We start from the raw sequence: 26573 nt of genomic DNA on the forward strand, positions 1-26573 counted from the left end.
CACTTGAGCAGAAAACGGCTTCACAATTTATATTAATTTTCTTGATACATTTTGAGCTTAATATATTAAGATTACGTCACATGAACCCTCGTTCAAGGCCTCTATTTAGATGTGTCCTGTAAATTCCTCTGCGCACATATCTAACAAACTTTAATTATCTTTGCTGGTTGCAATTTAGTTTCGAAAATGTTGCTGGTTCCGTTGGTTGTGTAAACGGGATTCTGTTTTTATTTGGTCACCTTTTTTCCCATGTTTCTAGTGTCATGTTTTCCCATTTCCCCCCTTTTATTCCCGCGCAACTCTCTGGCGTGTGTAGTGGTGAACAATTTTAGCTTCATTTTTCAATTCATCGTAGCGTTCGGTTCGGTTGTGCTGATCTTATTTCAAAGCGCTTCGTACGATTTTTTTTAAATGTTGTTTCCACCATGTTTCATGAAAACCGGGCATATTTTGGTCGTGGGCCTACTAGGGTTGCAATGTAATTGTATGTTTGTTGTACTGCTGTTTTTCACTTCGTACTTTGGAAGCTTCATAGTATTTTTTTGGGAATAAATTCTTTTTTTGCTTAAAAATTTTAGTTGTTGCTGGTGTTTTGCCGTTGTGTATGCCTTCGTTTCGCTTCGAATTGTTGACCAACGCCGGGACCGGCACCAACAGCCACGCCGATAAGAACATGGCAATTGTATTGCAATACGAACACGTTGACATGGCGTTTGTTCGAGCGAGCAGGCGTCCAACTGCTGCCCTTTTGGCTTCACACGCTCCGTGTTTGTCGCGGCCCAGTTTGAAATTGTACCCACGGTGACAGGGAAAATGGAAGGAAGGCGGGAATGTGAAAACATTTACACGGTTGTCAAAGCGTGACTTTTCGCTTGATGCACCCCGAGTTCAACACTGTTTCATGCTCCATTTAGTGAAATTGCGCGACATTCGAAGTGGGTGAATGTTGCCTCTGTTTTTCGGTTAAATCCATCAAAGACGACGGACGCGCCTGGTACATATGTGTGCGTGCGTGTGTGTGTGTGTGTTGGTGGGAAAATTGAGCCTCCTTGTTGAAATTACAGCAGCACGTTAGGGTCTGCAAAAAAAAGGGCTCCAAAAGCAACCCACCTAAAGCTACGAGTGTACCCAAGCGAAGGAATGCTGGAAGAATGCAGGCAATAGATGGCAATGTCAGTGATGCTGCTGCCTTTAACCGAAGGTTAGAGATGGATGGTTGCGAATAAATTGCTGTCATTCGTTGTCAGTCCGGACTGATATGGATGGTTCTGGGAGGGACATGGTACGAACAAAAAAATTGCTTTCAACCACCTCGATGAGCACACGATCCCTAAGCAATAGGATCTAAGCAAAGCTAATATGCTGGAGCCGCGTTTTGTATGTGTGTGTGTGTGAAGAGTAAAAATAAAAAGTAACAAAATTGATGCACGGGGCGTATGTTGGTAGCGCAAAAATAGAATGCTTAATCCACGGGTAAAAGTTACGGCCGTGTAATGATACTGTCCACTCATGGACAGGGACACCGTGTGATGACGTTGGGCGTTTGCTTGAGCGATGATTGACTGGGTTTGATTTTTCCGTATTTCATAACGGCCATCAAGCTGCCGGTGTGGTGATAGTCAGCCTCTTTACCGTATGTTTATCGTGAGAATGAAGGATTGTCGGTCATATTTGACGATAAATTGGTACAGGCGAATACACACGGTTGGGGACAGATTGAGATGTTTTCATGGTTCATGGCGGTGGTTGTCGTGCTTTTAATTTGTCAGCGTGACTCTTTCCTGATTGGTTAGAATAATCGAAGAAGAATGATTAGTTTGTGTTTTCCGTAGTGTCAATCAAATTGCCTACAAGGAATGAATGACATTTTCGGCCGTTTGTGTGTTTACAATGATGTTTTAAACATAAAGTTACTACAAAACACTAACATGTTACGACATGAACACATGAATGGGCGATAGTTAAGATAACTTAACGAACATCAATAATACCCGGAAGAAGAGGTATTAAGATCTAGTACAGTGCTCTTCAAAAGACAGTAACGATCGTTTGAATTAATGCTTGTACTAAGCTCAGCAATCAACAGAAGACAGACAGGCAGAGAAATTAGATCAAAAGATTCACCTAAGAGGCATTTGAATCAATCCCAATCGAGTAATAAAGTAATTGGCTTCGATTGAAGTTTTCCACATTGGAGGATTCCATGATATCGGACACCACTGTTCGGTGCAATACACGTCTGTACTGACTATCCGGCAACTGGATTAAAATAAATGAGTGAAGACACAGTTAGTTTCAATTGATAAGGATACCCCGAATTCGGGGAATACGTAACTGGGGTTATTGATTACTCCAGAATGTTACAAATCAGAAACTTCAGTTCAAATTTTCTTGACGATTTATCTTCGTTTAGTGAAATGAATATTTACTCTTAACCACATTACAAAGGCCTAGCTTCAATAGCACTTAACATGAAAATCCTTTAGAATAATCTACGACTCATCCGATAAATAATTCATCTTTCTCTCCTTTCTAAGTCAGGCTAGCGCAAAAAGAAATTAAATTGTACTTTATCACAGATATGCACCGTCAGTTGTTTTGCATCACAATGCTGCAAACAACGTCATACTCAATGCCATAAAGCTGTTATGAAAGTGATGCTGTCACCGTTACCAGTGCGAAAACTATAAAATTCCATCTCCGATCCCATTTCAAAAACGCAAAACAACGCACCACGAATGATGGTGGATTTTTATTCAGCCTTTTGTTTTTCTGCCTTCATCTACACGCGTTGGAAAATTGGAAAACTGTTCGAATGGTTTTACTAGTGGGCGCCCTTGCTTTCGAGCGACCATCGCATCCACCATCCGCCGTGTGTTATGTGCAATAATAAATTCCATCCTGCCCACATTATCACAGCAACCTATCCCGTTGGGACAATTGCTGAGGCGCTGGTCGCGATTCATGCGTGTTTATGTGCTGCGTCTTCTGGATCCGCTTTGGGGCTTTTGGGAGGGGTTCGGGGCAAGATGGACGGGGGTTGATGTGGATTTTTTTTCTTCAAAAGTTTTTTTCCCTCCACTACTATCGGCTCGTTCCGATGCGCAGCGAAAACGAAGTCCCGTGCTCAATCGATATCGTGGCCGTTGTTTTTGTCGACCACCCATCGGGAAGGGATGCTGAACGGTGGATGCTCACATCCCAGTGGACGGTTCTTCCTGTGGAACGGTGTGGAAGTGAAATAAACAAAATCTATAAATTTATCGTTCGTCTGCACCGTCTAGACTGGCGTGCTGGCGTTGGGTATGGGCCGGTTGGCGCTGTCTTGTCTAGAGCAAGTTGTTCTACATTGATGGCTTTCTGCGGCACTCGCTGTGTGGGGAACACCGAACAGCGTTGATGGTTCCGTTTGGCTCATGGCAACCACTTTATGCGAGTTTCCTCCATTTGGCAGCGGTTTCGACTAACCTGGCACTGGATAATGCGGGATGGTCCAGGCCGTTCGGTGAGTGTGGAGCGTTTTGTGTTTCGGTTCCGAGCTCCAAAACAGCAATGTAGGAAACTATCGCACTTGCTGGGGGACTGGCAATAAAGACACATACATGTCGCTTAAGTCGGCATCGTTATAATGCATTGCAAAATTGCATGCAGGGTAAAGTGGTTCGTAACGTAAGAAAAATAGGAAATGGTGATTATTAGGCTGTGTTGTGGAATTCGTCAGAGATGGGATGAAATACGCCTTTTATATTATGAACTATTCCATGTTGGTTGCTCATGGAGAAACTTTGAGCAGACAATGTATTCGGAATTTTTAAAATTAAACTCAGCATTCTGCCACGTGTACCTTTGTCCCTTCTGCTACTCAAAGTTCTGATCAGTGAACAGAAGTCTATGTTTTGTCGACCACTTTTGGACGCCGTTTAAGCCAAACTTAGTCGCCGTTACAAATGTTTTTTTTTGCAAACCCACTGGGTAAACTAATGAAAATTGTTCCTCGAATAGCAGAATGCATTACACAAATCGTACATACATCACATACGCTAATGTATTGTAAATAATTTCCGACGTAAAATTATTCCGTAGCAAATAATGGCATTATTAGTAAGAATAATAGCAGAAAGTGTTTGTCTTCTCTCCAACCATCTCTCAAACATGAACCATCAAACCGTGCTGCGATTCCTTCCCAGTTCCTGGAGACGAGCGGAAATGTGCCGGTGTTAGGACAGATTTCCGTGAGCATATCTGTGTGTGCATGGATTTTTCCCGCTCTGAACCGTTCCGTTTCGTCGCTACTGCCATCCACTTGGCACATCATATTGCTCCTCCTTCTTTACATTTAAGGTCACCGCGCGACACGATGGCGCCAGAGCAAGCACGGCTAAATAAATAAGCGTATCCGAGAACAGGGAACCAGCGAGGCGACTTGTAGTAAAGTTCCCAAAAACGAAAACATCAGAACCCGAACACATCTACAGTGGATATTTCCGGACAGTTGGAAGACAATCGAATGCTACTCGCTACCCTCCTGACAGACCGGGAAGCTGGGAGCAAATTTTCCACGGTTATTCCTCATACGAAGAACGGCGGGAGGGAACATCCCGAAAGAAAAAGTAGAACACGCGGAGCGGTTCACGGCGTGAAACATAATGGGGGAAAATGAAGCGCTTTTGTCTCCCAGGCTAGCAGGAAGAAAATGTTTCCACATGCACGACATCCACACTGTCAGGGCCAAAGTCAAGCGACAGCTTTAGTTTCACTTCGCCAAAAAAACCGACATGTGCTGTATGTGTGCTGTCGGTTGCCGCTGGTCTAGTGAGAACCGAACTGAACCGCGAACGGCGAACATCATAATGCTGATCCGTCAGCTTTTGCAGCGGGAACTGTTATTTTTCCTACCGCTTTGTGACTACTGGACCCGGGGAAAAGTGTCCAGGTCGTTTTTCTTTCCTTTTCTGACGGATGGTTTAATGTTTGCAGCTCACTTCAACACTGTTGCCCATGTTACCCGTTGCTGTGGTTCATATTAGCGACCGCTTGATAATAATGATGATGATGGTGGTGATGATGAAGAAGACGATTCCGGGTACCGATGAGATTAGCAGCGTCAGTTTTCCATTTTCCCGTTTTTCTTTCTCCACTTCGTGGTAAAACGTCAGTTCGGACTGGTTGCTAAAAGGGCCGGACAATCCGGAATGCTAAGCGAATAATTGTCGTTCCTTTCGAGTGGCGGTGGCGGTCCGGTTTTTCGGAAGCGCTTTCTCGTCAGTGCCCGAGTTCCGTGGGTGATTTATCGTGCAGTGCCACACCGAAGACAACCGTTGAATGTTATTTGCGTGCACCAGCTTTCAACATGTGACGGAAGTGGAAAGAAGTGTCAGTGCCGAGTCCGACTGCGGACTCGCCATTTTGTAGGCGAATTAGTGTTGAAGAGCGTTTTTTTATGGAGAAAAAGGACATCAACCGGATCGGGGAATGATATGTCCTGGTGCTGGCTGGCTGCATAATTTGCTCATAGTTTTTTGATTCACAGGGTAGTGAAGTAATTTGCTGGTTTAAGCGTTACGCTGAGTGCCAGCAATTTGAAACCGGAGAGTTTTTTTTTTAACTGTTAGCAGTTCGTTGGAGTTTCTTTGATTGATTGCATTTGAAAGGATAAGTTTAAGCTTATGCATAGTGTCATGATCATTATAAGTTGACGCTTAACTATGCTGATGATGCATCTTTTTACGATTCGGTTACAATTGCTGATGCAATTAAAGTTTCTGTTACTTTTCATTTTAAACACAAGTCAGCATAAAGGAATACATTATTGTTGATTTTCTTTCAACATAAAATAAGCATTATTGGACGCATCTCGCAATGTATTTAATTAAATGCTTTCATTCCTCATTAAGCTAATTTCTAGTACGACGAATTTTTATCAGGCAAGAAACTATTTCCAATCTTATCTTCTGCGCACAGTGCTACCACCTTCCACTGGTAAGATAATGAAGATGATTTAGATGGAGAAACAAACCCCATTCTATCGCTTCAATCTGAATGTGAAGAAGCAGATTGTTGCATTCCTGTCCGTTCTATGCCCTCCGGGGATAAGTGATTTGATGCATCCTACTCGTCCAACTCAGTTACTGTACCGAGTAACAAAAGCTTACGGGAAAACAATCAGATCCAAACAGTAGCTCCCGGTGTTGTCCAAGATAATCCATCTAGCCAGCTGGCTGGCGGTTGAATGTGGTCTTCAAGGAGGACTACATTTCATTTCCTTTAATTTAAACTAAAGCCCCTCTGGCTTCGAACTGAATGATATAGCTGGATGCACTTCACTAGATTCGATTGCAAACGGGACCAATCCATTTGATCCTTTCACATCCCAAAGCCACAGTCACGACCAGGTAGTGAGACCTGCAGCAGTATGAAGATGATCCCCAACTGTCGACGGTAACCGTTCAATGCAGTTCGTTTAACAAGAAAAGGAACGGGTTTTGGTAGGAGAATGCAGCTGCAAGTACGACATTTTCCATTGCTGTGCACAAGATGTAACATCTGAAAGCTGCTCACCCCCGTGAAGGAGCCAAAGGGGATCACTGGGCAAACACAAATATCGGTATGAAAACACTCTAGTTAGCCTCGTTCCACAAAAAATAAGATTAGCTACGGAAGCACGGCAACCATTTTGTAGTGCTGGCACTGTGTGTTGTTGGTCTTGTTTGGTCGAGGAACACTTACGATTGATTCCCGAAGGCGAAGTAACGCCACAGGAAGAGGGCGATACCGGTGGTGGTTGTGGTGAAGGTGGAAAGTCAATTGTGGCGAGGCCAGCATTAGCCAACGATGTGATAACATAATGAAAAAATAACACACATCCACACATACACATACAGACAGACCTGCTCACAGTGGAACCGTTTCTGCTTGTCCAATTGCTTCGATCGAGTAACGAACGAATATCCTGATATGACTGGTGCAGCAGGTTACAGATTCCGTCTGCACCGTTTTGCGACTGCCGTACCAGGATCAGGACTTTATCGAGAAGACAATTTTGTTCGATTAACTCAAAAAGCAAGGGATGGGGAATGTAATGAAGCTGAGATGGTTATGGTAAGACTTACAGGAAAGCTTCCGTGGAAGCTGGTGCAAAGAAAGGAAAGTGAAACGGAAAATAAATAAGTAAATGAGATAAATTGAAACGAACTGCGAGGGCAAAGTGAAGAACGCCATGTTCAAGAAGCGTGATTAGCTAATTTAAAATTGGAAAGTAATTTATAATAAGCAGGGATGTTTTCAATGTAAATTATAGCAATGAGAAATTGTAAAAGAAATTTCAATTCAGTTTGACAAGTTATTATTGTAACGATGCATAATGTTAGTAGGTAGGTGTGAAGTTCGTCCATTTACCTTCACGAGTTAGTTTTTAGTTTTACAAGTTTAAAAGGTTCCGGTGGCCGGGATTTCCTAGCAGTTTAATGGATAACGTAAGTTGGAAGCAATTTGTGCACGCATTTTTACTCAATGTCTGATAAATGTAGGATTTCCCAGTGGGAAAGTTTATTGAAAGTGAATACAGCGAATGTTTGATATTCTACCTGAGCTCAATTGTTTCAGCAGGCAGCGAAAGACATTAAGAATTTTCTGTCCATCTGCATTCAACTTGTTCCCACTCATTCCTAACGATCTTCCAAGCAATGCCATCGAAAGTATTCAGTGAAACAACTTCCTTTACAGTACAGGGTCTATTTCATTTTCATTTTGTTGAGAAAACCTTATAGCTGCACCGACCTTTTGACTAATCATTTAGGTAAATTAATACGCATCTTCACTATTTGCCCTGTATTATGCCTTTTCTGTTCTGTTATTATGCCTAGCAACCAGTAGGAAGCACTTTATTTATACCCTTACACTACGGAGGACGGTCCACAATTCATCTGTCTTCACAACATTTTTCCTCTTGAGCAAAGGCACGTTATTATTCACCTGATTTATTTACTTTTTGCGCTGGCTACCATTTGAAAACCGCTCTCGAGCGTAGTAATGTTTGCGTTTCCACGGTGTCTCTTTTTCCAACGAGCTTAATGTTTCCTGAGCTTTCTTCTTTCTTAAGGTTCTCAGTTTTTTTTTTCGTTGTTGGCCCGTTGGCTTTTGAAGAGCTTTCATTCTAAGAGAGCGTTTCATTATAGTGCCCCGGAGTCCGTGCATGCTTCAAATTAACAAAAGATCGTCATGCCGGAGCCACTCATCAGCAAGTGAGCCGCAAAAGCAGCGGAAACACTTGAGCGGGAAGCATGAGAGTACCCGCCGGATCATTAGCAAGCGCGTCGAAGCGATGGTTTCGTTTGCGTTGTTCAGGTTCATCGGTCTTTCGCCAACGTTGCACGCAAGGCGACCTTGGGTAAGGTCTAGTTCCTTTCGGAACACAATTGTACTTCCGGACACTTTCTTGTCACCGGTGAATGAATGGTTTTGGGGGAAGTTAAACATACCGGGTTGGAAGATACGAAACCTGGTGGAAAGCTCCACTAGATTTGAATTGAAAAATCAGCCACATACCAACGCATTCATTCACGGATACGGACATACTCATCCGCATAACTGGCTGAACCGGATGGAGGATACCGAAGCGGAATAAAGTTATGATTTTTATTAACAATAAATGTCAACGAAATTGTGCTACCTGGTTGAGCAAGGGCATGTGCTTTCAGTGAAAATTCGACAAAGTTCCTTTGCCTGGGGTGTGTGTGTGTGTGTGTGTGAGTGTTACGCTTTCCTTTTGTTTTCCCCTCTGTTAGGATGGACCGTTTATCGTTGCTAGTGAGTGGATTCCTGGTGAGCTTGGATAATGTTAGGGAAATCGTATCAGCAGGAAAAAGAGCGAAATCCCGAATTCCTTTACCACGTTGCTAGTGGTTCCTGCTGGTTCCTCGCTGCTGGCTACCGTCACAAGCTGCTGGCAGTATGGCCGATATGTTCACCGATGTTACGATTATGATTTCCATAAGATATCACTCGACAGGATCGAATGATCAAAAAGGTCACACAAAGCGAAGGGTGCAAGTATGGCTGGGAACGGAATAACGCTATCAAGCTGTTCGGTCAACCTTTGCCATCGGAGGGGTCGATTGAGGGTCAATCGATTTCGGGGACATGGCACCGAAGAGGAAAAGGCTAACCTTCCATTCCCTCATCCTGAATCCGTATTAGAACACACACAAACACACTCACACACATGCAATGATGATGATGAAGTTAGGGAGCTTTATCCATTGGGTAGCTTTTCTAACCAGAGCGATGGAGGCGCCTGGTAGCTTGATCAAATTGAGCTATTTTCGTTCCGATTTTCGTTGGCTGGGAAACCGCTGTGCGTGGCGTTCCAGTATGCATTGCACACCGAGATTATGTTATTTCACGGGAATTGTGGTACAAAGAAAACGTGTCAAGTTCGCTGAGAAGGATTCAAGTAGCAATTGGAATGTTATTTAGCGTCCCAGCTTTGTGGTAGCTTATTATTCCACTTCGGGCAGCAGAGTCAATTTATCGAGGTGTGATACACCGATAGGGATAAGTTATACCGGAAGCTAATTGAACACAGCGAACCGAACCCCGGTACCCGGTAGGTTTCCGGGTGTGAAGAGAGTAATTCGATCCCCAATAACAGGGCAACTTATGCTCGAGCAAATCAGCTTGCCGTTAGATGAAAGTGATAAGTATTGTTTTACTGCTGTTATGGGTTTGCTTCGTGCAGGAGACGGAAGCGTTAAGATGTGTGCATAGTTGTGGGGTTTTATTGATTGATATGCTTATGAAACACGCCCATACATTCGTGCTAAGCTTGATTGAATTTGAATTATTTATCGGAGAGTGAATGATCAGAAGTAAGGGAATGCTTTTTACGCTCAGTTTTCCCAATATAGTAACAAATGTTGTAAAAATGTTGCTTCAGCAAGCCTATCATAACGCTTTTTCTCTCCCTGTGTTGCAATATTTCAGCCCTATCAATTGGTTGTGCGATTGAAATGTATTGTTTGTTAAATGTATCCTCAAACGGGAATAATAAAAAAATACACCATGACCGAGATCAGAAGAAAGTTTGCCCAGTAAAGTAAATAACGGAAAGTAAATAACAAAAAACTACAAACGGTTAAAAAAGAGTGACACTTTCTCTTTGCCAAGGAACCAACAATCACAAAGCGTCCGAATAAACGAACAAAAGCGGGCCACGTCCTGTCGACCCGACTCGGACCCGACACGAGGAATCGAGTGGTGGATATTCCACGTTTTTATCCGGTTGTTTTGTTTTTCAACTCGACTTGATTTCAGCACTTTTTGTACTTCACCAGCATCCCAGTGTTCCTGTTTCGACGCCGGTGTCGATTTGTTTAACGGTTTGATGAATTTTGCAAACGATTTTTGTCGTTCCTTGAGCGACGGTTCGTATGCCTTTTTTTTACTCTGGTGCTCGTTTATGCATTTTTTCTTCGATTCGCGCGTTTTTCCGCCTTTTAACGATCGCAGAACGGTTTGCGATTCTTTTTTTGGTTGATGCTCTTCGTTTTTTTGCCTTGCCTCCGGCAAGCAAATAACTTCAAGAAGGAGTTTTCCGCTTGGTAGTAGCTGGATTGAGGAAACTGGAAATAGGAACAGGAAGCAGGAAAACATCAAAACAAGGGAGAAAAATATACGCCCTTCCGTAAAACAAATCGGTATTTACCGTATTACTCCATAATCGATTGGGTAAATAACGACTTCTTCTGTGCAATTTGATTTTTCATCTCATGTAATGGTAGTTTTTTGTTCTTTCGTTTTTCATTCCAACATCACACCCTTCATTTTCGCGTTTCCGACAGTGTTGCTTCCGAACCGTTTCGATCCTGTTTCCTATTCGTTTTCATGATTCTCGAGGTTGTTGCAGAACTCACCTTGCTTACCTTTTTCCACCGTGGAGGAAACGGTTACTCGAACAGACGGCGTTCCCGGCGTAGCAGGGCGTTTGATTAGATAAGTGATTCAATCAAAGGAAATAAAATAGAAGGTAGATCAGGAAAACCGGTTTCACCCGAAGGCATCACAGGACCAGCAGGCGGTGGTTAAAAGAGGACGGAACTTTGGAACAACGCTCTGAATCGCTCATCAGAACTGTAGACTAGAGACTGTTGGATTTGGTGGCACGTTCAGCCGCTGTCGGTGAATTTTGTCCCTAGAGAAAAGGAGAGACAACAAAAACCCAAATCCAGCATCCGGGTCAACGACGACCCCAAAACGCAGACAGAAGCTTCCAAATAACGAACAAATCGTTTGGAAAATTTCCATCTTCGGTTTTATTTTCCGTTCATCGATGATGGCTTTTAGCGAATTTGGTCGAATGTGGGAGGAAGCAGCGTGTGGGACGACACTGAGTCGCTTTTCTTATCCCTCACCTAGAAGTTTGCCAGTACCAGTGTGTACTGATGGTTTTATTCTTATGGTTCGTCTCGACGCTATGTGCGTCATTTCAAGTAGATATTTCTATTGAATGTTGAGATGCAGGACAGGGACTACAAAATAACCCACAATGTTACACTTTTTTCAGTCGTAAGGGACAGAGTGTCGTCTTTGAAGCTCGTGTTTGAAGGAAGAAAAATGTCCACCAAAATGATACTCTTGATCGACGACCTTCTATTGTGCAACGTGCAAAAAGTTCCCAGTGGACGAGAAAAAATAAGAATCAGCAAACAGAGAACAGAATCGTTGAAATCATTTGAACTCGAATGTTATTGGGACCTTTGGCTTACAGCTTATTGGGTCGATTGCGACCATGAGAACTGAGGAGGTTTGTTTGATTGTCGCTTTGATAGGTTCGAAAGGTTCGGCATTGACAGTATTGGCTGGGAGGAAAGGCAGAGCAGCCCCAACCACGAAGTAATGGGCGGTTTAAAGGTGAAAGTCTTGCTGTGGTGATGATGACTTATGGTGCACACGGTGGGTATTGTGTTTTGTTCGTGCCTTGTAGCCATCCTGCCACTCCCAGAACAGTAGCTAAAGCAATAAATCAATTCGCATGATTGCAACTCAGATGGTGGACCAGAGCAGTGAATGACCACGAGTAGAGATTATTTATGCCTCAATAAAGAAATTAAGTAGCTGACAAATGCGTTTAATTAAAGCTGTGCCCTTTGGTATGCATAAAATTATTTCGGTTTAACTTCCAATTAAAAAAAAAATATCTCTGCGTCGTTTCCTTCTCATTTAATTTCTTTTCCGGTAATTTTGAAAGTTCTCGTAATAGGTACAAAGGTTTTGAAAATGTAAAGTGTGGAGCTATTCAATACACGTCAAATGTCGTGCGTATTGCAAATATTTAAGAGCGGAAACAGTATGAAAGTGTGCAATTCACAACTCAGTTCACTCCAATTGCACACAAATAATCTATTCGAAATTTACTCGGAATCAGTATGAACTCTGAATTTCATTAATAATTTATTTGTTATTTAGAAGAACAATTTCTCAAATAATTGGATGAGACTTCCTTTTGCTTCTAGAAGCAAGATGGCAGATGGTCGTACGAAATAAAAGAAGCTGCTTTTCTTGCAATTGATACTGATCATCATGGATAGACAAACGAACGGTTGGAAGTTTCATTCAACCTGACACTGTTGCCATATTACAACGTGTCAATGCGTGTCATTATCGCCCAACAAAGTAGGCACATTCATCTCCCCGAAGGCAACCGGTCGCGACTGATGAGCGTGTCAGGGGCAGAAAAAAGAGAAACAAAATAGATTAAAAAAAAAAAAAACACGAGCTTACCGCAACCCACACTAAAGCACACATCTGGACGAGATCCGGATGAGATCAACCGGTGAGAAACAAACATAAAAACACAAGCATGGAAAGCAACCTGCCCTGGAGGTGCTTCACTGACTCATTAATTTCCATCCTCATAATTAATATCTTGTTTAATAATCCAAGCTTATAAATAATTAATTTTTATTATTTTCCTTTTGTTGCGGGTTTTGCATCCAAGCAAGCAACCAACCGCAGCATCCGCGTGCACGGTGTGTGCGGAACGGATAAGGAGATGAACGGTGAAAAGCCACCGGGGCATTCAAACACCCGTCCGGGAGAGAATGGTCGGGGTTTTTTTTTGCATGGTTGTTGTGTGGGTTGTTGATTCCTTCCGGTTCGGTGAATTTTGTCGGTGTTTCGTATCTTACTGCGTAACGTATAATGTCATAGATGAAGGGATATGGTACCTTTTCGGGAGTTTGTTGCTTGGTTTACATTAGAAGTGAGAAACGTTTAGCAATGCGTGTAATGTTTCAGTACACTTTTCAATAAAATGATAATTTTCTTTCAAACTAACAAGCAGTGTTGTCCTTCATACCATGAAATGTAGAGCTAGCAACGATAATCCATAGCGTGCTTATTTCTGTCACGTTTTAAGCACCATTCAACCATTGCCTTTGGTACGTGCTCAATTCCAGGATAGTTTCCACGCCAGCAAGCATAAAAAACGGGACTGTGTGTTTTCCTTCCGATTTCACCCCTGTCACTGTTCTCTTTGCACAAACAAACGAATAACGCATTTTCCACGAACCAGTGTCTTATAATTATGTTCCATAGTAGGAGCATTATTTGCGCGCTTTTTTCCCCGCTTTTACTAATCGGATAAGAAAATCCGAATATGAAAGCAGTTTGTGTGCGATTTTTCACTCGGTAGATATTACAGTGAGTCAGGCATTTTCTGCAGTTTATCCCACTGCAATGTTCCCCCCGGGGTAGATTGGTGCGTTTTTACCTACCTCGATGACTTCATTATTTTCGTACGACAACTACTTGTGCGGAAGTGTTATTTGCGGCACGGAAAGACACTCGATGAAACCAATCAAATTTATTATTCCACACCCAACTGTATCTACTTTATTTGCTTTCTCCGTTCTTCAATAGGTATGTTTTCGTTTCTTTCCCAAATGGTGCGCACGGACAAAAGAATAAGAGATAAAAATTGGATTATTATCCGTTTCTTCAAGATTTTATTCTTCACCAGCTGCTGCTGCCCCATCCCGAGCGGTACACAATTCAATTAGTCAGCACAATTTACATCTCAGCTCGTTGGAATTAATATATCTGACCATTTGCAAATACCCTCAGACTTCTGAAGGATGCGTTGTAGTAGTGCAGGGATGAAGATATTTTCCCTGCGGAACTTACTAAAGCTGAATAATGTGGACCAAACTTGCTGGCTTTCGTCCTAGAATCATCTTTTGTCTGTGTTTTATCGTTTTGGATCCATTCTGGCTTTTCCCGTGGCTCACCAACTTATCAACTTATCACACTTAAAATGGTTTGCAATCTCTGACCCAAGAGCGACAGTTGATTGTCAAATCTCCTGGTGCCTTATTATAACAGCTTCATGTGCATGTCTATCTTACAATCATGTTCTCAACTGGAACATCTTCTGTTTTATGTTTTTCCATCTGAATTACCGTACAGTTGAGAACTTCTCGAATACTTTTTTACCACACGGAAATGCATTTTAATGTGTTAGCAAATGCTGCTGTTCTCCGTGATCGTTAGATTTTCTTAAATGACTTTTTTCTTGAGTGTGCTGTATCGCTCGACGTGTTACTTTATCATAATCCTTAGAAACGCTGTTCCACTTAGCATTAAGTTGTTATATTCACTAATTATGTACACAATGAAAATCGTTTAACAACATGTTGCATAATGTATGGAAAACAAAGGGTTTTACGAAGGCATTAAAACTGAACAAACACGCCAAATTTTGACGTCAACAGTGCTTGACCGGATGGCTTTCGCCCACGGGTAGGTTTCTGCGCGAGCTTTCCAGGAAGGATTCTCATTAGCTTCAAAAATTCTCCGGCATAATGCTCAAGGATCCCTTTCCAGTGAAATAAAAGAGATTCTCGTTAACTGACAGGGTAATTGTGACGTAGTAAGGAAAACTGTTTTCATTGTATTACGTCAAAGATTCAAAGGAAAAGTTACACTAGATCGCCTAAAGTTATGCAATGAGCAAATCAAACGAGCAATATCCGTCATAGTAAAGAAAATGAAAAAAAAAATTATGAATAACCTTCAATGCAAAAGGAACGCAAAATGCAGATATTTTTACGCTTTTGGACAATTTACACAAACACGTACACCTATAACCGTCTTCACCCTGCGGCACCATCCCGTATTTGCTTCATATTATGGCCTATTTGTGAGCACTACTGAGCTTAGAACTAGATCTCTTGCGATCGCGAAGATTGTTCTCAAGGTTTCACCTTCTATTTTAGTAACTCTAGTAGAAATCCCTTCAAAATGCAACTCCCTTCGCATTATCTACCAATCATCTGTCGCAATTGCATCATTGAGCAATGCAATAACACTAGCTAGACTCCGTTTTCGATCAATAGCAACGACCATTACCTTAACATGCTAATACACATTATACCACAATACTTACCCACTGTTTTTTCTTCTCTCCCTTCTCCTTTTCATCGACCCATGGCCGTTCGACTTTCTATTCGTTTTTCGTTGAGGCTCATTGCGTTTGCTTTAGCAAAGTCTTTTCAATATATCATTTTTGGTTTTGTGTTGCTTTGTTTTACAATTTTGGAGCGCACAGCTATTTCCGTTTCTTTGGATTTTTAATTCATTTCGACCATACCAGCCACGTTAAAACTATTATACCTGTATGAAGGGATGCATCCATAGTGTCTCCCGGCAGGTTGCGACACGACGTTGATTTAAGAATGAATTAAGCTACACCGAAACGGCACTTCGAAATGATTCGAAACTCCTCTGTACAGTGGTCGGATTGTACACACTGTTCGATCTGCAAATTATACACTCGATGATGCGGAAATCACTGATCCGGCAACGCAGGAGGCTGTGATTCGTTGCCCACCCGAAATCATGCCCGCAGGGACGCAGATAGACGGTTGATGAGCGAACAGAGCAGTGGGTGAGCAAGGGGCAGCAACAGTACCGTGAGTGGGCCGAAGGTCCAGCTGAGTTGATTGACGGATGTCAGCCGGAAATGATCGATACTGTTAAGCGATACCGCTGGAAGAGCTGGGCGAGCAGAAGGAGCACTCCCAGAAGACGCCATGTCTCCTGCGAGATGGGAAACGAAAAGAGGAACGATAGGGGCATATTTCATTCAATGTTTTTGTTTACGTTGATGAATTATGTTAATGATTTGTTAAATGCATTTTATTCTAAATAAACCACTATGCCAATGCATACCCTGAAGATGAGTCATGTAGTCCTTCCGGTCAAGTTCATTCTCAGCGTAAGGTGGAAAATGGTCGTATGGAACCGCATTTCCATTGGCACCATTTCCATTGCTGTTTGCTGACGAAGCAGCCGAAATAACGCGTGGTCGATCCTCATCGATCGAACGTTCCGTAGACTGTAAATAGATGTCATGTATTCTAGCCGTACATCGGATCTGTAAGCAAGGAGGAAAACAATTATCACGATCGCGATTGTTTTAAACGTTAACATTTGACACGGCGGGATTATGCATACCTTTAGCTTGCCGTTCACGAAGTGATGGCTGCCCACCACGAAGTGTATGCCGGCGAGCGATGTCTCGAACTCGTTCTTTCGCTCCCGGAACGGTTTGTGTGTGCGGATATAGGATGGATTAGCCTGTAAGCGGATTAAAGGATCGAGCATGGATTATCTGGTGGGGGTAAACCACGAATACATGTTTACAATTTTTTCTGCTTTTATTGAATGAAAGTGTGAGCTTAAAGTTGTTGTGAGGGCGCAACATGGTCGTTGTCTCACATGTAATAATGTTGTTCATTTATTATTTAAACTCCTCAACGATTCATCTTAGGAGTTCAGTTTGGTACTAAACTTGATTGTTTTTGAATAAAAATTCAAGATAATTCAAGAAAAGGATTTTTTGTTTGTTTTTTTTTTTAAGTTGATAAAATATGGCAAAAACGATGAGGATAAATTATTCCTCCAATCTGAATTCCACTATTTCAAATACCTTAGCAATTGAAGTTAAAATCGCCTATATTTATGTAATAAAGACTTGTCTAAATAAAGGTGGCATGATTTTTGACCTCGTTAATATCTTTTGTTATCAAAATTTAATTGGAAGCTATCCAGAACCGAGAACCGTTTATGCTCGATATGTGAAACATTGCATAGATGTAATATGCCACTTCATGCCAGCGAACTGCCTTCCAAGGTGCCAGTGTAGTCTATAGACCGCCTCTAAATGCCTCCAAAAAAACCGAATCTACCCAAGCAACAACTGCTCCAGATGGATTACAACACCCAACCGCCCTGCCGCCCAGGCCAAGTTGTTGGCTTTTCCGATCCGTGTAACGTGTTTCCGTTTCATGGTGCATTAGGAAAATTAAGGATTAGGGCAAACATGATTTGTTGCAGTGGCGGTAGTCATTCCCGGTCAGACACTCAAAGCAACACAACTTCCGGCACCGGCAACGTGCTGGGCTAGCAGGGAAAAAGAAAACCAGTACAACAACCATCGTTGAATGCGAATGTAAGCGGCATGCCTTTGTAGGTGTAAAAGTTTTCCTCCCTTCCTAACGCGGCCACAGCTAAACCAGTCGGATTTTCATGTGTTTCTGTTCGGTTTTTCCTTTTTTTTTTGTTTTTGGCTTCGTTGAGTGTCTTCCATTTTGCCTCCTCTTCGGCTGTGATTACGAAAGCATAACCGCATTTGTCTAATTGCTCGCACTCACGTGCAAACGGCGACGGATAAAGCGGATGTGTGCCCGTGCACATTCATGTTTGTGGCCGACAGAAACGGCACAGTGGATGTGAGCGGAATAATCTTATTAGAAGCAACAAATTAAAATAGATCGCGTTGTACGGTGGGCCCGGGCCCGAGTTCCGGGCCAGGCTTAAGAACGTGCAGTGAAGTTTTATTTGGATGGATGCGTTGTTGCGTTGTAGCGGAGGCAATAAAATGCAGCTTACATTTTAATGCTGATTCACTGGCATTAGAGCAATTAGGGTCAGGCGCTCTCTTTAGCTGTGGTAAATCCTTTGTAAATAGTGCTTTAAAGAGTATTTGACGTTATGGTTTCGGATGAGAAATAAAAAGGTGCTAAAATGTGAGAATTATCTAAAAAATCATAAGCCACATTTATCGTTAAAGAAAGCGCCATACAATTCATGGGCAAGTAACACCCTACCGAGAATTCATTCAAACATGGAAAATAATGAAACTTTTTCCCATGATTTTGCCTTCCGATTTTATTCATCTTTTTTTTCTGCTATCGAAATTCCCACCAGAAAGACACAAAACTCTCCCATTAGCCCCGAAGTGATATCCAAAAACATATTTGATCCTATTAACAAATTGTTGAAAAGCGAACAGGATCCTTCCGCTACCCAGTTCCACATTTCCCGGAGGGCAGAAAGGCGTTGGAAAAGTTTCGTGCTGCCTTCGCTTCTGTGACGGGACCCGACCTCCCTTGAGCAGGATTGCTCCCCGAGTAGTGTAATCCGAGATCCCTTTGATGGAAACGGAATGGTCAGGTGGGCTGTTTTGTCTGCGCTTGTGGCTGTGTGTGATGAGTGAGCAAATTTGAAAACTGACCAGAGGTCTCGCACACTCGGCTTTGGAGTTGGAAAAGTGTTGCCTTTGTTTTGTTCGCACGGCTGCATTCACAAACGCAAGAAAAGGTAGCAGCGGCGGTGCTGAACGTGTTCCAGGTGCCGTGCAATGGACGTGTTGTGCTTTTTTCTCTGAAGGAGAAACTTGTGCGAAAGTTTAACCAGCCGGAGATTGTCTTTGAAAACTGTCACCCGACCGGCGGGAACCCCAAGTGAGTGGGTGTTTTCTTTGTGTTTTTGTTGTGTGGCTGACTGTGTGGCAATGCGTCGCATGCAAATACGCTGCGGGAAGGACCGAACTCCAGGAAGGAAGTCATGCGTAACCAATGTAGCCCTTTTTTGCGAGAGCTAGAAAAGGGTAACAAGGTGTGCTGTGTGTCGTGTGTACGCGAATGTTTTGTGTTCGTTGTGCAGGCGTCTTGGACGGTTTGGATGATGGCAAGTGGTTAGTTAAGAACATATTTCCCCAACAAGCGGAGGTCTTGGGCCAGTGCGTATCCTACGCTGCGGGCTATAAGATTACGGCAGTAAAAGGTCGTTTTCCAATTGCTTGGCAAACAATTTAACTTTCATTCTAAACTTCGTTCGACATACACTTTTACCTGCAGAACAGGAGGAATGGTACCTTTTCTCATTTAGAAGCTGCTTGCCACTCTCCCTATGGGTTCGATTTGATAATAGATAAATATGAATTCCATCTGTGTCCACTTCCAAATGGAGACGAGTATCACTTGACCATAACTCAATCAAACAACCCTGTCGGAAAGGATACGATACCTCTCGGTCACAACAAAGAAACGGAAACGTTCAGGTGAAAGTTCTGAGCCCAAAAATTATGAAATCCTTATCCAAATCTTTGAAACCACTTGAACCACCCCAACACCAAGCAGCACATTCCACTGTTACTGGCAAACTAATAAAACTTACGATTAAACTCTGGTTCGGTAGAAAAATCAAAGAAAAGTTTCCGAATTCCATTCCTCGGGTTTGGAAAACATTTCCCACCGGATTAGAACCCCCGGAAAGGGTAAAACTTTAACCGACAAGGCTGTGGTCCCCCACATTTCCTACCGATCATTTGTGATCCTTCTGATGTTGAGATGCGTTGGTGTGTGTGTGTTTTTTTTTATTTGGCCATGCTACCTGTGACGTTGTTGGTCCCTCAGGGGACTCGAGCGCCCATGATTGGATAAGAAAGTAACGAAACTTTTCCAAAAATACATTTTTGTGTGTTTCACAAAAATGCTGGTTATTGGGAAAATGTGCTGTCGTTCGTAGAACGGTAGTGATATCACTGGGGGGGTCCTTGGTACTGGGTCACCGGGTTTAGGTAAATTCCCTTCGGGAAGGATTTTCCGAGCATTTGAGAAAAAACACAAGACTCTCATTCTGAATGGTGTTGTTGTTTTGAAACTTGTCGTGCGTATCTTAGTAATAGTTTCATATCTGTATTTGAATAAGTTTCATCATATATTCCTTTACGATCGTTTTTCTTGTGTTTTTCACGATAGCAAACCTTGTTTTTTTTTTTGAAATTTCAGTACAAACATTATCACGACCAGATGGATGCAAAGCAGGTCAAATGCATAGAAGCATTGTAATGTTTGATAAGCGAAGGGCTGTGATTTCAAAACAATGAAGAAAAAACAAACCGTTTTCCCTGGAACTTCTCTAATAGAACACAACAATCATCATCGTTCGAGAGAAGTTGTATCTACAACAACGGGTTTTGGAAATGGCAAGAAACAGCCATCGAAAGATGGATTTCCATTTCACGGGGGTTGAAAAGTTTAGCCTGTATAATTTTCACTCACGCCTCACTACTTACCGTGAATAGATTATGCATCAAACATCACAAGGGCCCAGACCCTCATATCCGACAAGCAAACAAAACACCGGTGGCTTCCAAAGTTGCGTCAGGGCAGGATGGTGGTTTATATGCCAGCCCGAAAAAGCAAGCAAAAAGCGAAACGTGCTCTCCCGTTGATGGCCGAAGGAGATTCGTCCGAAAAATCTGATCGGTGAAGCCACTGAAGGGTGAAATAAGATTTGGTTCGATTGGTTGGATTGTTTCAATGGTGAGCTGAAGCCGAGGAGCTTTTTTTCCCCCTGCAGCCCCACAATCGGAAATGAGTGGAAGTGGTTAAAAAAGCTGCTTTTTGTCTTCAGCTTTTGTTTTTATTCGATGCGTTTTAAAAGCGGTAGGATTTGGGTAGGAAATAGTGTAGAGCGTAAGCACCGATAACAAGTTCTAGAAATGGAAATTGAGTCGCTACTCTGAAACTTGATGCTACCACCCATCGTCAACTGTGTCCGGCGAGTGTTTGAATGGGAATATGATAACAAACTTTTGGTTGAATATTAACTTCAATGCGCTGTCAGCAAAAAGTTGGTAAACAGTAGTTCTTGCGAGAGAAAGAGGGACACAGCGAGAAAAATTTCTAAAGATGACAGTGAGACGAGGGAACAAAAACGCAAGGAAAATCATTTCTTTTTTGCCATCTAAACTTATTTTGCTCGTTTTCGCGTGCACAAATTAAAAGGATGGCGGTTCGGGACAAAGTATAATTATATGTTAGTTAGCTCACAACAGTGATGGAACTGTTGTCAATGTTCATGTTGTTAATTTGACATGATTGCGTAATATGTTGAATCTGTCGCATGAACAGGAGATGGTAATAATATTTTACTAAGAAAATGACCACTATCATGTACAAGACGTCATGTAACGTTGCGGACGCATACATTTTTACTCAGTAATTGCATATATTTCACATACCTTTTAAAACTATCTTAAACCACGGATCGAGTCCGTTTCACCTTTTAGAAATATATGGCAGTAACGCATGTAGCGCTAACATTTCCCCGTTTCACAAACGTTTCACTGTGCGCTAGGACTTTATGCAACCAGACACGTGCATGTACCGTGCTAGTCAAACAGCTAGCCGTTCATAACACAGCAGCAAGCGCGCAAGAACCCTTATCATGTAACAAACTGTCCTCCGGGGACCAATCAATCATCAGGAAGCTTGCCGGGCCCGTATGTGTGTCGGAATCTACGAGCAGTGTCTTCTTGGTTGTTAAAATATTCATGCAGTTGTTATTAATACATGTCGTAGGACACGATGTGCTTAACACATAGCTGGCAGCATACTGGCAACTTCTTTAAGAAAAGCTGAGATTTCGTTAGTGTACGCCGATTTTTGTGTCCTTGCGCCCCATCTCAATGTTGAGTATTGAAGTACGACTTTGGGGAATTGATGAGGACACGTGCTAACGCCATTATTTACACTCAGGTCACTCATTTCAGTTTCACCGAACCGACACTGCCAATATGGTCGACACAAATGGCGCACATTAATGGCCCGTGGCAGCAGTTTAATGCATTCCATATGCACATGATTACCTCGTCGTAACGCAATAAGTGATCTATTATGTTTGGCATGGATGGGAATGATTTCATAAGCCTTTGATTGCACAAGCGATCTCTTTTCGGCAAACTAATGAGCCGCAATGTTTCCTCATCAATAATTGAAATTTATTCCCCGTTTTCCTGCGAGTCCGCTGGTGGTGATATCGCTTACGTACCTGCGCCTCGTTGATGTACCAGGTTAGGTTGGCCGGTGGGCGCGAGTTGTGAGACGTGCAGTTTCCGCGTACGATGTCCCCGACCCGGTACCGCGTTCGCATACCATGTATCGAGGGCACATGCTTCGGGACCTCTGTGTTGGAAAGAATGGAAAGCAGGAAAAACAAGCTCGAAGTTCATTAACGCAGGTAAAAGGGCATCCGTTCCGCGTGCTCATTGCACGCGGTTACATCGAGAACTCAATTGGGAGGAATAAATGAATCGGAAAGCAGGATGGTGGGGAAAAGAGCATGGAGAGGAACCATTTTGCGGTGATGCAATTGTTGCAGTACTGGTCAGGTGAAACGTTCATTAATTAGCAATCTAGACAAAGTTAATGATGGATTCTGTGTCCGTGCTTGGTGGGTGATATTTATCAAACGGGTTGATCATAATTCAACGATTTTCTGTTTGTACATTTGCGTTCGACACCCCAACTTTCCCCTCCGTTTCGTTCGTTTGGTTTGTGGTGCAAATATTGGTTTTTAATTTATGATAAACCGCTTTATTGGGGAACGCTCGATGGCCGGTTAAACGGGAGGAGACATAATTAATTCCGCGGTGCAAACGGAACGCAATGATGAAGGAATAAAAAAAAAAAGCATCAAGAGCGTAAAGGTTCGAACGGACAATTGAAGTTAAAATCGGGGGAATTAATTATGGACGATGGTTCAATGGACATTAAAGGGATGTGTGATTTTCTGTGCTGATGAAATGCCGATTTTGGACTCATAATTTGCTGTTTCGAACTCGTACCATTATGCCGTTTCGGTTGTGCACGGGGTGTAACTTAATTTAATGACGTTTTGCCATTAAAGTATTGCTTCGTATCAGGGGTTTTACTTACCGCATACTTCCAGATCCCCGGTCACGATCATGGTGTGAAAGGAAGGTGCATCGGCTGACACTTCACAGCTATACTTTCCGGACGATGCAAGCGACAGTCCAAGCAGCGTGAGTTGACTTTCGTTGGAGGCTGAACGCTGTGAAAATTATGTTTCACACAAAATAGAATTAGAAATTGGTAGGCAATTGGTAACCCAAGACTATATTGTTTTTACTAGCTTAAATTATTAGGATTTGAATGAATTTGCAATTATTAAGTAAAGTCTTTTATTTGCTTTCCATTTCTTAAAGGTAAACAAATTTTAGTTTTTGAATTTGTTAGAAAATTATGACACATTCTACTTCTTTCAAACATATGCGCACACAAGATAACCCCTGTTCGACAGGAAAAGACTTCTACGAAACAGAAACTTCCAGCGACGCAGTAGTTTATCGTACCATACCATAACCACACGTTACAGCGAGTGGGATCTTTCGGAGCAATTTTTGAACTAAAAACTATCCAAACCACCGGCAACAGTTTGGCTTGATCTTCAGTTTTCAAAAGCAGCAGAAGCCACACAGTTTTGTCAGTTTTATAATTTGTTCCGGAGTACTAGCGTTGGCTTGAAAAGGGGGCTACAAACGAAACATGAAAAAAAAAAAACGAGTAGATACTAGTGGGCGAAAGAAATATGTGGCTGTGTTGCCAGCCAGAAGGGGCAAAAAACTCCTTCTTGGTTGAAAAATCCTGAACCGAGCTCTTCATGGTGGCAACCTTTACTTCGGTGCTATTTTTTAGTTGATTTTCTTAGTCAAATACATTCATTCTCCTTCACCAAGCTGCCATTGAGTGGCTTGTTGCCAGATTTCCAATGGGCCTGCAGAGGTAGATGATACGAAAATGCGGGAGAAGAGCCCGGATAGTTGTGAGGTATGTGGGGACTATTTTCTAACAGCATAAATTCATTGTGGTTTCAGTGCTCCGAACCGAAGGCTCACCGACGTGTGTTGGCTGGAGGTTCCGGTTTTACCCGATACTGAGCTGACCTAACCGTTCCGATCCTCGGTTCAGTGTTGCTTCACCCAAAAGTTTACAGTGTATTAGTGCGACGGGCATGTGTGTTTATTGTGCCTTTCGGTGCATGGGATGTACGGTACCATTTCTTATGTTCCCGGTGCGAATATTAGATGAATTATCGAGGGACTTTGAAGGGAAGATAAATCTGTTCCTCTGGAAGCTGGGATCGTGTATGAACGAGAAAGCCCTTTTATCATGTGATTTTACTGAATTTCAACATTTATCTTGTTTCGGCTATGAACACTACTACCACGTTAGTTGCCTCCGCCAAAGAAGAAGGTCATACGTGGGCAGAAGCGAAGTTTTAATAATCGATCTGGTTAGAATTTGGAAATTGAAAAATGTTCTGAAATGAAAGAGTTGGGCATGAAGTTTCTTCCTAAAGACGTGGTATGTACACCAGCCATGTCTGAAACATGACCACAAGCTTCGTTTTATTCCCACAAGTCTGCAAGCCTTTGATCTTTACAAACGGTGCCGGGGATGTGATACTGCATAATGATTGGAATCTTTTTCCGAACTAATTAAAGATAAATAAATCGTTGGAAAATAAATTGCTGCTACTGTTCGTTCGTAAACCCCGCTCAACCCGAAACTTACCTTCACTTGAACACCCTGGGCGGAAAATATTTTCATTGGTGGGCTTTCCTTCGGTGTGTAGCGATAGAACTCTCGCCGTCCCTTGTACCATTTAACCGAGTACAAACTTTCCCCATCCATGTCGTAGTAGCAGTGCAGGGTGGCTGTGTCTCCTCGCCGCACAGCGGGTGGCACCTGTACCTGAACGTCTCGCAGGGCTGCTATCACTGTGGGGTATGGGATAAGAGATGGAAAAAACGCATGAACGAAGAAGATAATTAGTTAACTGAAAAATCGTTAATTAGAACGGCTGGGTGGTGACGGCTTTCGAGGTGATGATGGCAAATTCATAGGGTAATAGTGGGGTAAGAAGCCGTGATTACCTTTATTTTTAAGTAAACAAAAATAAAGTAAAAGTAAAAGTAAAATAAGTAAAATAATAGATAAAAATACTCAATTATTCACTGAACTTTATTCGGAGAAAATCAGCTTTGCAGAAATGTTTTTCTACTTCAGCTGTTCTCAACATACTGCAACTTACTAGAAAAACAAAAGCCTTCGACGCTTGCTCCTATTTTCCCACAAGGCATAAATTTGCATCACCTCAGTAGGGGAAACATCCTGTTGCTGGTGGGCAGCAGCACCCTGTTGCACAGCAGTAGTAGCAGCAAACATGTCAAAAAGTTAGTCATCGATAGTAAGCAAAGGGAAAAGGCGTGTGGAAACGCAGGGATGCTGTTGATAAGTAGCTTGCTCAAAGTATTTTATAATCAACCAAACTTTCGCAGCTCAACACTCAAGTCTCAATGGGGAGCTTACTTACGGTAAGTGGAACAGAGCACAGCACAGCTTCGTCCCAGTAAAGGGAGGTAGAGTGAACATAAAAAAGCATGAGCCACTTGGATCACCCCGGCGCCTAAAGTTATGCACGCCGTTGTACAGCGTGAGACGTCATTGCGCGAGGAATTATACGAAAGTCTATTAGAACACCTGCGTTTTCCTTCTTCTTGGTTGATTGGGCAATTTGAGTGGATTTAACTTTTAACAATAACAACAAATAAAGATTAGTTTTTGTTGAAAAACATGCACTAGGTTTCACATTTAAAGAACTGTCCGGTTTATTTAAAGTTATACCCGGAACATGAGCCTTCATAAAAACGATTTAACCGTTTTACGGATTGGTTGTAGACGTTGCAGACCTTTGATCAGAAGCTGTAATTAAATATTTCAAACGTCAGTTCCGTGCCATGGTCATTATAATCACCTTATGCCTTGAATTCCGCTCCTATGTCAAAATGGACGGGGTTTCTAAATAGAACGGAAGAATAAAAAGTGGCCAGAAAATCCTTAAAAATGGAAACCCGAGCTTGCACGCCAAAACGAAAGAGCTAATCAGTGGCTGGTTCATGGGGTAGTGCGTTCATAAAATCTCATTTCCTTTCACAGCTATCTTTCAAACCCGGGACAATCTGTACCGTGGATGAAGGGGTATCGCGTTGGGGTTGGAAAATTCAGCGCAAGGAACAATGAACAAAGGTCCAATTGATTTTGTACGCAGTTGGGAAACCGGCGACAAATGGTGGAAATGCCGACGGCAAACAAAAAAAGAAGAGTTAAATCTACAAAATTCCACCTTTTGAAGAATGAGTTTGGCACTTGTGTCAGAGGTTTGACATTAACATTTCCGTCACGTGCTTTTTCGAAATGCTTTTGCCCAACACTGCCGGACAGTTGTTCAACGGTTGGGGCTGCCTTTACCGTCTGCGTAGGTTTGCTAATCTTCTGCTGTCAGGGTTCGGGATCGTTTTCATCGGCGCATCGGGGTGAAAGGTGTACGGGCGTTTGCCAATTTTCATTCCAGTCGCCTTC

General features: G+C 42.5%; 1 protein-coding gene across 1 annotated transcript in view; it reads right to left on the reverse strand.

Annotated features, from left to right (window-relative positions):
- Window positions 1–15892: 15892 nt before the first annotated feature.
- LOC128711297 (uncharacterized) overlaps window positions 15893–26573 on the reverse strand; it is a 62870-nt gene continuing 52189 nt past the window's right edge. Inside the window, exons 2-7 of the mRNA XM_053806163.1 lie at window positions 24726–24931; window positions 23067–23202; window positions 22180–22313; window positions 16513–16635; window positions 16228–16432; window positions 15893–16095 (exon numbers count right to left, since the gene is read on the reverse strand). Of these exons, the coding sequence (XP_053662138.1) occupies window positions 15893–16095; window positions 16228–16432; window positions 16513–16635; window positions 22180–22313; window positions 23067–23202; window positions 24726–24931 (1007 nt within the window). The remainder of the gene's footprint in view (window positions 16096–16227; window positions 16433–16512; window positions 16636–22179; window positions 22314–23066; window positions 23203–24725; window positions 24932–26573) is intronic.

Source organism: Anopheles marshallii, chromosome 3 (assembly GCF_943734725.1).
Source record: "Anopheles marshallii chromosome 3, idAnoMarsDA_429_01, whole genome shotgun sequence".
Lineage (NCBI taxonomy): Eukaryota > Metazoa > Arthropoda > Insecta > Diptera > Culicidae > Anopheles > Anopheles marshallii.